Source organism: Vombatus ursinus, unplaced genomic scaffold (genome assembly GCF_900497805.2).
Source record: "Vombatus ursinus unplaced genomic scaffold, bare-nosed wombat genome assembly UNPS02014841.1, whole genome shotgun sequence".
Classification (NCBI taxonomy): Eukaryota; Metazoa; Chordata; class Mammalia; order Diprotodontia; family Vombatidae; genus Vombatus; species Vombatus ursinus.
The window spans coordinates 27,597,225-27,615,488 of record NW_020954619.1 but is presented as its reverse complement, the minus strand read 5'-3'; the positions used below and the strand labels follow the sequence as shown (position 1 = coordinate 27,615,488).

At 35.6% G+C, this 18,264-nt stretch overlaps 1 protein-coding gene across 1 annotated transcript in view; it reads right to left on the bottom strand.

Annotated features, from left to right (window-relative positions):
* The window catches only part of CSMD1 (CUB and Sushi multiple domains 1), a 2,488,924-nt gene that overhangs the window by 599,947 nt on the left and 1,870,713 nt on the right, over positions 1–18,264 (bottom strand). The window contains exons 13-15 of the mRNA XM_027840340.1: positions 5,921–6,103; positions 2,210–2,536; positions 958–1,152 (exon numbers count right to left, since the gene is read on the bottom strand). Of these exons, the coding sequence (XP_027696141.1) occupies positions 958–1,152; positions 2,210–2,536; positions 5,921–6,103 (705 nt within the window). The remainder of the gene's footprint in view (positions 1–957; positions 1,153–2,209; positions 2,537–5,920; positions 6,104–18,264) is intronic.

Sequence of the window (18,264 nt, the reverse complement as noted above, 5' to 3'; positions counted from 1 at the left end):
TATCTATCTATCTATCTATCTATCTATCTATCTATCTATCTATCTATTTATCTATTCACTCATTTTTTTTTTAAGTTCACAGGACCCAGGTTAGGAACCCATTATTTAAACATTTAGAGACAGCACAATTTTCAGATATCAAGTTGATTTTTAAAAATTTAATTCTGAGCCTATAAAATGAAACTTTTGAGCTTCTCTTTTGTATTTTAATTAAATAATAGTATGAAAAACCCATTTGTGAACACCAAAGGAAATAAATACTTTGGATATGGCCTCATTGAAAAAGGTAATATTCGTACTTTCAAAATGCCTAATTATTTCCCAGAATTTAAAGACACTAAATTTATAATAGCTGGCTTTTCAAGGTAAAACATAGTATTTTATGATGTAAATGTTCCACAAGACTAGAACTTTTAAGCAATACAACATTTTAATTCTGTAATAATTTTTTTCATCAAAATAAATGCTTTCATATAGAATTTTACAGACACAACAATGAACTTCTTAAGGCTTATCACAATCAGGGCCATAACATTGAAACCATCATACCTTAGAACATTCCTAGAGGGTAAAGTGGGGAAGTAGAAGTTGCTTGGAAGAGACTTGTTGATGTTTGTTCTAGGGACACACACCTTTCTAACTGAAGGTTTGAAAAAATTGTATTTATTTGGAGCAAATTTAAACCTTCCTCTTAAAGGTCTTTTCTACTCTATTTCAGAAGCATAGGCACAAAGGTACTGATTGATAGTAGAAGGCTAAAAAGTAAGTGGCTAGAGAAATATTTTGTTTTTGGGATTGAGTCTTTGGGTGGATCCTCTAGTAGTGTTAAGAAACATTCAAATCATTGACTAAAAACAATTGAGAAGCATTCTTACTAACGTTCTGTGATTCCTGTTTCAGAGGAATTCAGACTGGCAGAGACTTGAATCTATCAAAAAGTAGAAAAGATATACCTACCTTCACAACGTGGAACAGTAGAGCTCCAAACCACATTTCCATCCTGCATGATGCAGGTTATGGACTCTGATCCCTGAGTTTTGACAAAACCATCATCACAATGGAAAGAAACAGAACTTCCTAAGAGAAATCGATCACCAAAACGCCTTCCATTTATAGGAATGCCAGGGTCATGGCATTCATTCTGACCAAATGCTAAGTGGAAAGGGAAAAAAATAATTAATTAAGCTTTTTTTAAAAAAAATCTTCAAATAAAATGATTTTTGATAGTTAAACATGAATTTTTATTTTTAGTAGAAATTTATGATTTCATCATTATGATGAGCTCTTTGTCTGAAAATGCCTCTCATCATACACACCTAGAATTTTCTGTAATGTAAAAAGTCTTAGAAAGTCTCCTGGAACACTGAAAAATTAATTGACTTGCCAATGGTCATACAGCCAGCATGCGTCAGAATCAAGACCTAACCTGCTTTTTTGTAACTCCAAGGCAGGTCCTCAATCCATTATGCTATACTCTACTTAGTTAAATTGACTGAGGATTCTACACACACACACACACACACACACACACACACACACACACACATTTCTGTGTATGTGTATAGAATTTTCATAGTCAGAATTACTACATATATTTCTATACTTTGAATAAATGAATGAAAGAATGAATTTTTTTTCAAAGTTCAATACTTATTTTTTGCCAGGCACCATGCTAGGTCTTTTGGCTCATCCAGCCAAACTGGTTAACCACTATTCCCTGATCTTTTCCTGTCTTCTTTTTCCTCTGCTCATTTGTGGAAGCCATCTCCTGGACCTGAGAAATATTCCTTCTTCATGTGTGCCTAGTGAAATTTTTTCTTCCTTCAAGGGCAAGCTCAGGTGACATTTTCTCTATAAAGCCACCCCTGAATCTCACAACTTGAAAATGATTTTCCCTTCTCATTTTTTTTTTCTCCTTGAGTACTTTGTACCTCTTTGTCTCTATTACATTTCACCCTGTAGAATATTTGTATGTGCCAATGCCATATTGCCCTTTATAAGCTCCTTCAGAGCCGTATAACTTTTCATCTTTGCACCTCTGGTACATAATATAGTATCTTGTACATAATAAACATTAAATGCATGATGTTGAAATGAAAAGCAGCTATGGTTGAACTGTTATTTTCTCCTGACATGTCATCCTAGAACTTCAGTGACTGTTGATGATGCAGGAAGAATATAGAGCAGCTACCTGTTTTGAAGTACTTACTTGTGTAAGTGATATTGAAACCTCTTCCTGTTGTAGAATGATCTGACTGAAACTCCAAGCGTACGATGTGACCACTGCTGGCCAGTTGGGAAGGTACTTCATTTCCAGAAAAAGTGCCAAGAACTGATACATCAGACATCCCATCATCTTTGACAGCAAGAAAGTCAAACTGAGGTTCCACATCAAAGTCATTAAAAATGAGATGAATTCTACTTCCTGGCTCAGATATAATCAACCAAACACAATTCATATTGTTGCCATACTCCTCAGGATAGTTTGGTGAAAGAATAATACCCGATGGGGTAGTGAAATTGAAGAAACAGGAGACTGTGAAAATAACAAACACAAAAACAAACATTCTCAAACTTTAATTTGTACATACACTCGCCCCCCACCATAGAACAGATCACTAAGAAATGAAAAAGATGATGTAGAATTAGCAAGAGGTCCTGGTTTTAATGAGATTGTTTTAGGACTTGAATTGGTAATTTCCAGCTATACAATGTCTACCTTTTCATGAATTTGTAAAATGCATTTTCATTGTCTTCTTATATTGCACAATAATAGCAACCATGAATTACCTTAAGATTGGGAAACCTGAGTAGACTGGACCACAAGTAAAATAGCTTTTGACAACTAATAGTAATGCAATTTCTAAGCATATATATCCTAGCTTAAGAAGATTGAAGTGACCACATAAAAGCTGATTTTGTGTACACAGGGAGAAATGATAAAATTCAATACTGGATCAAATCAATCCTTTACATTTCTGCACATTTCTTCTATAATAATTATTAGTCCACTGGTCCAAATACAGGGATTTATGCTATATTCTAGGACATTGTAGCACAGTCTACAATGCAGTGTCTTTAAATAAAACCTGAATGAGGTAATAGAAGATTTGCTTATGTGTTTATAAATTAGACTTCCATTAGTATAGGGAACTCTCAGGTGAGGAAACTCTCATTGTAGATTGGCATCTTTATAGAAACTTAGAGTCTTAGAAAGTTTTCTAGAGAAATGAGAGGTTGAATGACTTGCCCAGGATCACAAAGTCACTATATGTCAGCACACACACACACACACATACAATACATATGTTTACACATATTAGTGTATGAATATATCTCTGTATTTACATATAAGTAGTTATACACTAAAAAAGTACACCAATTATGGATGGATAGGTAGAGAAATAGATAGATAGATTTTTAAGTACTAACTACATACCTCACACTTACCAACCCAATATCTAGGTTTTATTTGCCGTATTTATAAAAATAGAGAACTATGACCTAAATTTGGATAAAAACCATGTAATTTTTGTTAAAAATGTTTTCTTTAAGGTGTTTAAACAGAGCATACCAATGAAAACTGATTAGGAGAGGCAGCATTGTAGGGTGGAAAGATATCTGTTCTTTGAGTTAGGAAGATTAAGTCCTGCCTCTGACATGGGTAAGTCACTGAAATCTGCAAGGCTATGAGAGAGAGACTAATAACCAATCAACATCAGTAGAAAAAGTCATCACAATAGGAATTCCCTAAAAATATGACATCACAGTTTTGGATCACTTCTTTCTGAGAGAAATAGAGGGAGGGAAAAGGAGAGGAGAAAGAAATCCCAATAAAAATGGAAAATTACCTTATTGAATAATAGAATGTATAGAATAGAAATTCAAAGAAAAACATTGTGAAGAAAAAACAAAGTTTTTCAGGATTTCTTTGTTTTTAGATACAAATTATCATTTTCAATGAATAACATTTAGCTTTTCTTCTCATTGTCTATGCTTGTCATATTACTATATTTTTAATTAATATATTTTGTTCCAAAATAACCCCCAAATGTTGGCTGCCTTTAAAAAGGACATTCAACTTATTCTTTTTAGTTGTTAGCATATTTTTTGTCACAGGGCTTTGAGTTAGGAGAGATCTTAGAGAAAGGATTCTTAACCCAAGTTCTATGAATTTATTTTTAAAAAATATATTTTGATAACTATATTTCAATAGAATTGATTTCCTTTGTAATACTATGTATTTTATTTCATGTATTTAAAAACTTTTTTTTCTGAGAAAGGATCCATAGGTTTCACCTGATTATCAAAGAAGTTTATCACACAAAACAGGTTAAGAACCACTAACTTGGAGATTCTGTACTTCTTGCTGTTCAGTCGTTTCAGTAGTGTCTGGCTCTTTTTGATCCCATTTGGGATTTTCTTGGCAAACATACTAGAGTGGTTTGCCATTTCCTTTCCATCTCATTTTACAGATGAGGAAATTGAGGCAATCAGGGTTAAGTGACTTGCCCAGGGTCACACAGCTAGTGTCTGAGGCCAGATCTGGATTTAATTCTTCTTGATTCCAGGCCTGGCACTCTATCCACTGTGCCACCAAACTCTTCCAAAAGAAGGAAATTGAAACACAGAAGGTGAAAATGACTAGCCTAAGGTCACATAAGTGAAGCAGCTAGGTGATACAAGGATAGAGAACTAGATCTGTAGGCATAAAGACCTGGGTTCAAATATAGCTCAAAATCTTTAATCTAGTTCAAATCTTTACTGGTTTTGTGACCTGGGTCAAGTCACTTAACCTGGGTCTGCCTTGGTTTCCTGAGCTGTAAAGTAGGGATAATAATACCACTTACCTTGTAAAGTTATTGTGAGGACAAAATGAAATATTTGCAAAGTGGTTTGCAAACCTTAAAATGCTAAATAAATGCTAGGTATTATTAACATAGGTATTAATGAACCAAACCCAACTTGTCTGTTTCCAAATCCAGTGCTCTTTCTAGTACGTCATGCTATCTATTTTTTTCTTATCAGAAATCAGTTTTGTCCTTGAACATTAATTTTATTATTGAAACTTATCTTACCAATCATGCACTATTAGAGATCTCAATGTTGAACATCATTGAGCTATATATTTTAAAGACATCCTCCAAATGGTTATGACTGGTATTCACATGATCAGAATCATTTAGTGGTTATTATTACCACATTAAAAAAATCCAAAACTGTGATTTCATCAGTGAAGGGCCCTGTCAGTGTGTACCCTCTTTCATAATTTAAAGTCTTAGAGAGTTTTGAAGGATCATTGATAGGTTAAGTGATACACTCATGTAAGTATGGACTAGAGCAAAGTTAGCATGGATCAGAGCCAGGTCTGAACCTAGGTTTTTCTCACTCTAAGCTCTAACCCTCTATCTATATCATACTGCCTATCATGCTGGAATATTTTCTGTTTGGAACAGGTTCATAATGAACTTTTTAATCCAATACATATTTACATTAAAACTATTATTTTGTTTTAATTATGGATAGAAATCAGGATAATAAAAATTTTAAAAGAACCTTAACTGGTGATTCTTCAGATTGTGGATTTAGAGATGGAAAGAATTACAGAGGCCATGTAGTCCAGAAACCTCACTTTATACATTGGGAAATAGAAGCATGTTGAGATTACAAGACTTGTCCAAGGTCACAAAGCTAAGTGAGAGAAGAATTTGAACCTAGGTCTTCTGAATCCAGAGCCAGTCTCTTTCTATTTTACAAAGCTAAACATGTGGAGAAGCCATAGTCATTAAAATGGTTTTCATCTCCTGTAATGGTACTTTGGTGATGATGGGTGAGTGAGGTCAGGGGGAGGAGAAACATATTTCTGTGCAAAGGAAGTTGAATAGAATAAGCAAAGTCAGGTTCAAAGACCAATACTTACAAACACAGCTGGGTTTGTTGCCAGACCACTGGTTATTCTGTTGACATGTGATAACTCTCTCTCCCACCAACTCAAAAGCTGCCTGACATTCAAAAGTAAGAGTATCTCCATGTAGGAAACTATTGCCAGTTCTTTTCCCATAAGATGGAATTCCAGGATCACCACATCCTCCCTTATCAATCTCTGAAAACAAGGTGTACAAAAAAAAAAAAAGATGAAGTATCTGCACTCCCTGAATACTTCTTAGTATCATGCTTTTGAGAGTAGGAAACTGATTTAACTTTAGTACTTGAAAACCCATTTATGTAAGAAGTTCCAAAAGAATATGCAATTCATTAAAAAGCTAACATCTTCAATTAAGCTAGAGAGACAAGCACAATTTAAAACTTAAGGGAAATGTTATTACACAATTTGCTTTGTTTGTTCTTTTATAAAAGATTATAAATGGCTATATGAATGTTATTTCAAAGCAAGTTAAATTGATATATTCATTCACATTCAGCATATTTTCTGCATGCATATTCATTTTGCTAATACTAAAACGTAAATATTTTTTATACTTATGTGTTTTAGAGATCACAAGACACACAAAGAAGCTTATCCACTGTGTGCTTAAAGTTTAAACTGAATAAGTTTCTTCTTGTTAAAACTCAAAAAACAAAGTGAATATATTTATTTTCTTCAGATCAAAGTACAATAAAGAGAAACAAAATTCCACTCATTAAAATGTGATTATAAATAAATTCAGTTCAACAAACATTCAAAAATATTTATTACATCTCAGAAGCTGTGCTTGATGCTGAGTATACACAAACAAAAAAGTAAGCACACCTGACTGTAAGAAGCTTATATTCTACTAGGGGTTGGGGTGAAGGTGTGAGAGAAATATTACATACACATAGATAAACAGACAAAAGATACTTTGAGGAGAGTCTCCTAAAAGTGAGGAGGGTCTGAGATATCTTCCTATATGAAGCAAAACCAGAAATTAACCTTGAAAGATACTAGGGATACCAAGAGTCTCAGATGACAGGGGAGTGCATTCAATACATAAGGTCCAGTCTATGCAAAAGCAAAGAAGCAGTACATGTTCAGTCAATTTTGTCTGACCAGTTTGTCAAGAACATGAATTGAATTTAGGGGAATGATCTGAAGTAAAGTTGGAAAAGTAGTTGAAAGCCAGATAGAAGAGGGTCAGGCTTAGGCTTTTGTATTCTTTTATAGGAGCAACAGGAAATTACTAATGATTTTGAGCAGGAAAATAAAGAAGATAAACTTGTAAATATGGGTAAAAATTAAACCTAGTTATAATAAATGCAATGGGGGATAAAAAAGGATTATCTGCTGATAATTCCATTCAGTCTGATATGCTGGCTGGGACATTTCTCCATGTTCAAGGCTCCAGTCTTGGGCTCTTTGGGTAAGAACACACATAATTAGAGGTTCCTGGTTGAACCCCTCCCCCCCTGAAAAAATACTGAACACTAGGGGCAATGTCAAAGATGATTAGCAACACAGAAGCAAAAGAGACCACTCAGTATCTTTTAGAGGGAGAAACAACTTCTTTTTCTATCCTTCCTCTCTTTTAAATGTATAGCTTGGAATTCTGACATATCTTTCTTGGACTTCCTGATGGGGATAGAGATAGAGGGTATTTTTCTCTTCTCTCTCTCTCTCTCTCTCTAATAGCTACTACGGTAGTGACCTATAAATAACAATGAATAGATGAACCACAGACTGGATCTCAAGACCTTAGCTCCCTTTTTTGATTTGTGCCTCTTTCCTTGAGCAAGGGTTACCAGATAACACTCCTAAGATATATGTTTCTCCCTTTGATGGAGGTGATGACATGGAAAAGAAGATAAGCCTTACCAGGAGAATGAGTCATGTATATTAGATACTCTAGATATGTCATTTTAGTTGCTGTTCAGACAGTGAAGACTGAGATGAAAGTGATATACAAACAAATCCTACAAACTTCCAATCTTCTTTACTTCCAGAAGAAAATAGCAGGAATAGTATTTCACATCCTAAATATTTGTTAATGCATGTGTAATAAGGGATTGAGAACCAACTGGCATCCTGGGATTTGCAGATCAGAGAGAAAAGTATTCCCTCTTAGCCCTGAGAATGATTTACGACTAACATGATTTTTGAACTGGAAGGTAGACTTGAGTCGCATCTGAGAGTTCATAAAGTAATTAATGTACCATTAGTCTAGGACAGACTGAGATGAAAGCTACTGACTAGAAACTTAGATCAGAAGACTCCAGCTAAAGCTACTCACTGGTTCCATTCACCTCTTCAAGGACTGAAGGAAGTTCCTAAACAAAGTTCTGTTTTTTTCCCCTACTTCCCCTCCCTCTCCCAGTCACATTGGAAGTATCTCTCCCTCTGAATGGATGGCTCCCCCTAGAATGTCTGTTTAAGGAGGACACCTAAGCCAGCCATGACTCATTCTCTAGGCAGTCTGAAATTTCTCTATCACATCCTCAAAGTGTGTACTCTTCTCTCTACCCTTCCCCCTATTTGTCATCTTCTTTTTCTATATTACTTCCCCCATTAGAATTTGAGCTCCTTGAGAGTAAGGATTGTCTTTATTTCTATTTGTATTTGTGTTGACAGGGTCTAGCACAGTATTTGGCACATAATAAGCACTTAATAAATGTTTGTTGTCTGTTAGGTCAAGTCAACAAGAATTAATGTTATTAACAACAACAAGAATTAATTATGTGCCAGGGACTGTGTAAAATAAAGAAAAAATACTATAATACAGTCTGCTCAAAACCAAAAGTGTATTTTACATAAACTTATATACCTTCAGTATTGCTATTTTTATTGTATTACTAATGGTTCATTTGATATTATATTATAGTCCATTAGTTTGTAAGCTCCTTGAGGGCAGGGTCTCTCTTTTGCCTCTTTTATTATCTGAAATACTTAGAACAGTGCCCAGAACATAGTAAGGGCTAAATGAATGCTCATTCATTATTGATATAAATTTTGTAAAGCAGCAGAAAAGGGGACCAAGTGAACTTGAGAGTATGTTAAAAACAAACTAGTTGTTGCAATAAAGTATGACTAAATAAATCTCCAGGGCCAAAGTGGAGTAGGGATATGGTTGACAAAAAGATCATGCCCTAGATCATCATTCCCAGGAAGGAGATAGAAATGGCTTGGAAAGGATTTGTTTTATCCTCTCCAGGAGGGAGGGGAGGAGAGAGAATAGAAAGGATTTAGGTGTGATTAGTCAATGCTATATTTATGCTGACACCTAATTATATTACATATGACTATGAGCACTTTGTGTTTTAAGCATTTCTTTTGTGGAGAAAGCAAATGGCTGCCCTGTACATGATATCTCCTACTTTGCATGTGGAGTAACATTTCCATGAGGCCCTATTAATTCATTGTAGGGAGACCCTATTTATGACTCAATGCTTAGTTTCAATTAAAATATTTTCTCTGGGGTTCTACTCTAAGGTAGGAGTATAATGAGCTAGAGAGCAGAGGAAAAGATTGATCTCCTTTTGTTAGGTTAAGGTCAGATTTCTCCATGTGTTCCCTTTCTAAAACTATTCCTTTAACTAAATGAGGAGCCTGCTGAGTTACTAAATTGTGAATTAAAATTCCTATGTACAGATACCTGCAAAGGACATTTTATGATTGACATCTATTTTTTTCATGAGTTTATAATCCATAATCTTGTAGACATCAGGGTCATGATCAAGTTAACATTGTTATTGACAACCTACTTTCCAACAATTACTATTATTATACAAAAGTGATATTTATATAACATTCTGAAGTTTGTAAAAGTTTTTTACATAGCTATTTAATTAATATCTCAAAACATACTTGTGAAATAGATATGAGTATTTTCATTTGATCATTCAGTAGTGTTTTCATTCATGTCTAACTCTTCATGATCCCATTTCAGGTTTACTTGGCAAAGACACAGAAGTGGTTTGCCATTTTCTTCTCTAGCTCATTTTACAGATGAGGAAAGTGACGCAAACAGGATCACACATCTAGTAAGTTCCTGAAGCTAGATTTGAACTCAGAAAGATGAGTCTTTCTGACTCTAGGCCTGTCACTATCCACTGTAACATTTAACCACCCCTGTATCACTTACAGGTAAGCAAATTGAGGCTCAGAGAGGAAAAATGATTTTATGGTGGTCAAATGGTTTACAAATGGCAAAGGTTAGATTTAAATCCATAACTTTTTGGACTTTTCAAGACATTTATATAAAGAGTTAGCTAGGTGTTACAGTGGATAAAGACCTAGACCTGGAGTAAAGATGCACCTGATTCAAATCTGGTCTCAAATACTTAGAAGCTGTGTAACTCTGAGCAAGTCACTTAACTTCTGTCTGCCAGAGTTTTCTCATCTGTAAAAGAAAGATAGTAATAACACCCACCTCCCAGGGTAGTTGGGATAAAATGAGATATTATTTTTAAAGCTCTTTGCAAACTTTAAGCACAATATACATTCAGCTATTATTATTTCATACTATATTCCTTTACCAACTCTTCATTCTTGCCAAAGTAGTCTTTTAAAACTTCCCTCAAACTGTACATCTCTTACCTGACTGCCTTTGCACAGTTTGCCTCCATGCTGGAATATACTTTTCCCTCACTGCCTCTTGGAATCCCTATATTCTTTCCAATTTGATGGCACATGCGCTATTTCTATGTTTAGATAATTTTTTGCTCAGAAATTTTAAAGAAATGGCTTAAATTATGATTTTCCTACTATGCAAAAAAATGTTTTACCTGCCTAGATGTAAGTAATGTGACTAAGTTATTTCTCTTGGGTCCATGGAGGAGTAGTTGGGGGAAAGGGAAGGAACAGTTTTGCCTTACCTGAAAACAAAACTCCTATAAGAACTCATAAGACCCTGATAAAAACTGAGAAGCATTAAATAACACATGGTTAGCAGCCGTTAATACAATGCCTTCACTACTTCATGTTTTGATACTAGACCGAGAAAAGGAATATGACCAGTTTCCAAGGTAAGTGTGGATAGAGACATGGAAATGTCAACAATCAATCAATAAACATTTATTAAGTCCCTACAATGTGCCAGGCACTCTGCCTAGGAATATAAAAAGATGCAAGAGATAGTAGTAACCTATCCTTAAGGAGCTTATACCCTAAAAGGGAAGACAACATGCAACCAAATATATACTAACCAAGTTATATACAGAATGAATACACAATAATTGAAAGAGAGAAAGCACTAGAATTAAAAAGGATTTAAGAAAGCTTCCAGTAAAAGATGGAATTTTAATTGGGATTTAAAGAAAACCTGGGAAATCAGCATGTGGAACTGGTAAAGAGGAGCTTTCCTGGCATGGGGGATAGCTAGAGGAAATGACTAGAGACAAGAGATGAAGGGTGTTGTTTGTGGAACAACCAGGAAGCCAGTGACACAGGATAGAGGAATACATATTGAGGAATAAGGTATAAAAAGGCTGGAAAGGTAAGAAGTGATTAGGTTATGAAGGGCTTTGAATGACAAACAAAGTATTTTTTATTTGCTCCTGGAGGCAATAGAGAGCCACTGGAATTTGAGGGGGGGGGAGGGGAAGGGGGGAAAGAAGTAATATGATCAGACCTGTGCTTTTGGGAAAAAAAAAGGTGGCTAAATGGAGGATGGATTGGATTGCAGAGAGACTTGAGGCAGGCAGACCCACCAGGAGGCTATTGAAATAGTCCAAGTGTGTTGTGATGAGGCCCTGAACTAGAGGGCTAAAAGTGCCAGAGGAGAGAAGGGGCCTATGTGAAAGATGTTGCAGAAGTGAAATAGACAGGTCTTGGCAACATATTGGATACAAGGAGTGAAAGACAGTGATAAATCAAGGATAACTCCTAGGTTGCAAGCCTGAGGGATAGGAAAGATGGTCAACAGCACTAACACTCCCCACTCCCAGCCCTAAAATTCAAAGGAGCTACTATAAATGTTTGTATATATGCACACCTTTCTTTGATCCATTTGTTATATAGGCCCAGTACCAACTTCCTTTCAATTAAATCATCATATTGCCTCTTTTGTCACTTTTGAAATCAGGAGCTCAAACATTAATTCATATTGTTATTTAAAATAATCTTTCATGTTTGCTATTGGACCTTTTTTTGATGTTCAAATGTCACTATGCTATATTGGAAGCAATACCAACTGTCAGAATCATTTGAGAGCTACTATACAGTTTGGGAATATCTTCTCTGTTACAGCAGAAGCAAGTTGCCAATTCACTCTGTCTTCTATATACAAATGGATCCTCAGTGTGAATATCCCCTCCAGCTATGCAGATCACCACTGATCCACTCTTGCCCAACCTCTCTAAGTCTTAAATATGTCTTTATACCTCTCATGCACATTTACACCAAAACTATTCATTGGTTTTAATTAGGGTAGAAATTAGGTAAACAACCCATAATCTTTGTCTACCACATCCCTGACAAGTGGTCATTTAGGTTTTTTTGTGAACTCTGTGAAGGGAGGGAAACAGATTATCACCTGAAGCATCTCCCTCCAGTTTCAGATGGTTCCGATTTGTCATGGGGTGTTTTCTTATATAGAACCTAAATACAAAGCTCTGCAACCTCCACTCATTGCTGCTAGTTCTGCTTTATGGGACCAGGCACATCAATCTAATTCCTCTTTTACATGATAAAACTTTCACTTAATCCATCAATCAGTCAACAAGCATGTGTTATACACCTACTATGCTAGGTACTGAACTGGGCACTGGGGATACAAATTCAAAGAATGAAACAAGCTCTACTTGCAAAGAGTTTAAATTCTAATAGGGAAGACTACATACCTATATATCTATTTTTTTGTTGTTGAGATGTTTTAATTGTGCCATACTCTTTGTGACTCCATTTGGGGTTCTCTTGGCAAAGATACTAGAGTGGTTTGCCATTTCCTTCTCAAGCTCATTTTACAGATGAGGAAACTGAGGCAAACAGGGTTAACTGACTTTCCCAGGGTCACACAGCTAGTAAGTGTCTGAGGCCAGATTTGAATTCAGGTTTTCCTAACTCTGGTCCTGGCACTCTATTCATTATGTCACCTAGCTGTCCATATCTATCTATACACATACATACATACACACACACACACACACACACACACACACACACACACATACACATACACCACATACATATATATATATATACAGACACCCATATATTACATAAACAATCCAATATCTATCATATATATCTCTATATATCATCTCTCTATATAGATATGTATAGTAAATATATCAGTTGAATAAATATAAATGTATACAAAGTAGTTAAATACAAGATAGTTTGGGAGGAAGAGCGTGTAGATCTAGAAGTAAAAGGCACTTTAGAAGCCATCTGGTCTAACACCCTCCTTTTATAGATGAGGGAATAACTGAAGTGGGTTGGGGCAGAAAATAACTTGTCCATGGTCCTGCATATAGTAAGCATCAAAGGAAGAATGTGAACCTGATTCCACTAACCAAGGTCCTTCAACTGACCCCCATATAGCATAGTCTTGATGTCTGTCTGCATTCTGGATGTCTTTCTATGGATGGTCTCCCAACTTGTTAGCAAATTGTTAGCAAGATGAACAAGAACATCTAGTATTACCCTAATACTAGATAAGCTGATAAAAGTTCTTGAGATAACTCTAGAATTCAAATTTTCATTCTTATTCAATAGAATGGAAGCTCTTTGAGGGCAGGGATTCTTTTTCATGTCCCCCCATACACCTCCATTTATATCCCTAGCACTGAGTACATTGACCTGAACATTTTAGGTACTTAATAAATGTTAAACTGAATTATTGAAATATAAGGAATATTTGAGGATTTTTAAACATTTATATTTGCAAAAGTAAGTGAATCCAGAAATGTCTCAATTGTTTAATTTTGGAACATGACAACAGAAAAAAAGCCCTTTGCAGTGTTCCCAGTTCTCTTAAAAATATAAACAATCATTATTGTTTGACAAGTAACTTGGAATAGTCTAACTACTGCTCTTTTTCAAATGTGGGGGACAGAAAACCTGTCAGCTGCCTCATGCTGGTTTAGAGCAGACATGTTAATGCTCGTTCAATCATATACAAGGTCAATGTAGTCCTCCAGCATCACCTGTTTTCTGACAGCATACATTACAAGGTGAATATACAAGCCTCCCACAGGCTATATACTCTCATGCTAGGCTAACTGTCTAGTCAAAGCTTCTGAATGTTTCCAAAATTGTATGTTACAACATCTGTAAAACTCAGGGTGTCTAGTTTTAAATAGCTCTTAATTTTTCTCTCATGGGGGAAATTTTATGCTTCCTCATTTTTGTGCCATTTAATATTCAGGCCCTTTTTACAGTTTAGGGGGAAAAACAGATTTAAGACACATAAAGAGAATAAAGAGAAAACATCTCCTTTAGGCACCAATAAGACATTTTTATAGTATTTTTAATGTTTGCAAAGTGCTTTACATAGGTAGTCTTATCTGAGTTTCAAAATAGCCCTATGACGTTGGTCCTGCAGATAGTATTTCTATTTTCCTTAACAGAAAACTGAATTTCAGAGAGATAAATGGAGTACCCATGGACACACAGTCATTAAGTACAGATAGTAGGATTTGAACTTAGATCTTTCTGACTCAAAGTCCAGTCCTCAAGCCATTAGTCCATGCTGCCTTTACCAACAATATCCTTTTTTTGCAGACAATTTGGAAAGTCCCTAGAGTATTACTGGAATTCTGTTCTTCAGGTCTGAGCCTGGGACTAGCCTTGAAGTCTGAGGTCTTTGAAGTAAGATTTTAAGAACTAAACTCCTTTGAATTTCCATTCAGGATGGACCTGATATTAGCTTTGTAGAAAATAGTATGTTAGAGAGATCTAGGCCATAGAACAGGAACTAATAAGCAATTTGATAGTTCAGTGGCATAAATGTCTATGTGCTTTCTTTAATGTATAATTGCATATGTGCTTTCATCAAAAATACTGAAAATGTTAATAAGCCACTCGCTGCTCCACTTACAATGTAAACAACCAACACACAAAAATAACATGAAAACAATTCTAAATGTGTTATAATACTCAAGAGGCCATAATTACAATCACCTTCCTAAAGCACTATTGAATCAAAGTAGTTCTGTTGGGGTGGATTGGGAATTAAAACTTGAAACAAACAAAAACTATATTTATTTTAAGCATTTCTTCACCACTCCCATCCCAAGAGATAATATGGTATACATGTTTAATATGCATAATTTTTCCAATTCTCTAAAAAAGTTAAATGCAGTAGCAGTCTTAAACTTACGAAGGCATGATAACAGAGTTGAAGAATTGTGAATTGTGTTTCTTTCATTGGCAATAAATGGAAAAATAATCTTCCACTAAATCTTGTTCTGATGACCATTGTAGCATGGAGGGAAGCACATATGATGCTCCACCCAAGATAAGCTTATCACCTGATATCTCATCAACATCTGTTAACTCAGATCTGGATATTCAGTAGCTTCTCAACTCTCCCAGCCTCTTCTCCTCTCTGATTGGAAGCCTGGAGAGTGGAACACTAAACCTCTTCCAAAATTTTCCTTTATAGAGGGTTAGATCTGGACTCTCCAACTAACTCTCCATTTTCCATGTAGAGCTCTGCTTGGTTTGAACTTCACCAAATGGTGGTGCCCCCTCACTCCCCACCTAACCTCAGTTTTTCAGCTTCTTTTTGTGTCCTGTCTTCTCCCTCTAGATTGTTAGCTCTTTGAGGGAAGGACTGTCTTTTTTTTTTTATTTGTGTCCGCAGCATTTGGCACAGTACCTGGTATATAGTAGGCACTTAATAGAATTTTATTGAATTGAATTGAATCAAAGGCTATGACAATGAATCACAAGTTCTGGAAGATCTTCAAGAATGTATGGACCAGGTGATTTGACTACTTGCCCGTCACCCAAGAACCAACATAACTAATATCAGAGAGGCTCATCAACAGGGTGACAAGAGGGTAGAAATTTTAAAAACTAAAATTTACTTCTGCATATGACACAATGCATTTTTATTATATAAAGTTTATGGTTTTTTAAAATAGTATATATTAAATTTAATAATATATTTCAACACTGCCATACTTGTGTGTGTACCCTTCTGAACTTCATTCGGCTCACTTCTGTTCATTTTGTTAAAATATTCTTTTCTTTCTTTTTTTCTTCTTCTCCCTCTTCTCTTTTCTGTTTTGTTCTCCCTTTCTCCTCCTTCCCTTCCTCATCTCATTATGACCACCCCCTCACTACTCGGATAACTCTGTCCTCTCCAAATAAGTATAGTCAAATAAAACCATGGGCCATGTGTGAAAATGTGTGTCTTATGTTATTCTCCAGGGTGAATCACAAGTACTTTACAAAACCATCTACTAACATACAAAGGGTTTAAGATCTGTGTTGGAGAGTATCTGCATAGATGAAATTGTGGTTCCAGGAAATAATGAAATATAACGAAATAAATGCAGGTATTATGCACTGTTGATAGCTAATCAGCTATTTTAATCAAGTCTTGAGAAGCTTTAGTCTGAAGGCATTGATTTGTACTGATAGTCATGGTAACCAGGAGTTGATAAGAGAGGGAAGCTGGTAACATTCTATTGTAGAGGTAAGATGGAAAAAAGGGAGAGTGTAAACACAAATGAATTACAAGAATAAGAGTAAATGATCAAACTGTGAGAAAATTCTAAAACACGTAAAAACCTTACATTTTTAAAGATCTCCAAGTTGTTTGGCTAAGTTTTCCTTTTAAGAGAACATGATACACTTCCTATGTAAACATCATACTCTTGATTAACAGTATACCTGGAAATCACATCATACCACTGAATCGGCAGAGAGTGCTTTCTGCAGTTTTCCCAGAAGGGGCTGTGCTGAGCAAGCCTAGGCTTTCATTCAGTTCCGTCTAGGTATAATAGCATCCATTTGTGAAATGCTAGAAGAATTACTAATGTAGTTTGTAGTTACCCAAACAAGATTTTTCCACTGTGTAGAGTTGAATGGCATGTTTGGGAACCGAACCCACAGCTTTAGTCTCATTATCATCCTTCTGTGGCCAACAAAGCTAACCGGATCAAGGACTACGTAAGCTATGCTACGTGTGCTATTACAGAATCTCAGAGCAAAAAGGGACCTCAGAAACCATCTTATTCAAGCAGTACATGAACAGAAATCCCCTATACAAAAACATATACCAATATATATCTATATATATATACACCTATATAAATACATACCTATACACACACACATACACACACACACATATATATACATATATACATATACATATATATACACACATACACACACACACACACACACACACACACACACACCAGTATACCAAGCCTGCACAATATACGGCTCCACCTGCTTGTGGCCTACCAAAAGATTTCGGTGCCCATGAACCATCGTTGGTCTGTCTCTAGTCTAACCCATCTGCAGCTCGAAGAAGTTTACAAGTTGTGCAGGTCTGTGTTAAACAAATGGTCTTCCAGCCTCCCCTTGAAGAACTCCAATTGTTACAAAATGAACATTGAACCTGTCTTCCTTTCCATAACTTCTATTCACTGCATTTGGGTTTTCAAGAATAATATATTCAAGTTTGCTTCTACAAGACAGCCCTTAAAAGTTGCTATCGTTACATCCCTGGACCATCATTAACTTTTCTCTTTTACAGGATAAATACTTCAAGTTCCCCCAAATTGAAAATTTAATGAGCAATTGCTGATTGGCAAATTTCAATTCTTCGCCATTTTTGGTATTTTGGTAAAGTTGATTTCTGCTATAAAAATGATAATTTCACTTGGAACCCTTGTAATTTCATTGATTCTTTAAATTATGAGGAGATGTACAGTCAGGAGAAGGGGGAGAAACCTTCATTGTTAATTCCAGTTAGTCAATGCTAGTCATCATAATTGACTATTAAAAACTTTAGTTATCTATTAGCTTTAGAAATTGGTTTTATCATTAATAGGTTATAGTAATGCATGGAAGAAAAACCACTGATAGTATTCTCTTCTAAATTGATTTTAAAGACATCTTTTTATTTTAAACAAATGTGATTTATATTAATAGTAACTCATAACCATAGACCAGGGATGGGGAACCGGTGGCCTTGAGGCCACATGTGGTCCTTTAAGTCCTCTGATCATGACTGAATCAAAGGGCAGCACATGAGGACCTAGAGGGCCACATGTGGCCTTGAGGCCACAGGTTCCCCACCCCTGCTACAGACCATGCAGTGTAACAGACCCACTAAATAGATCTCACTTGTTCCCCATACCAATCTTGTGTTAATTAAAACT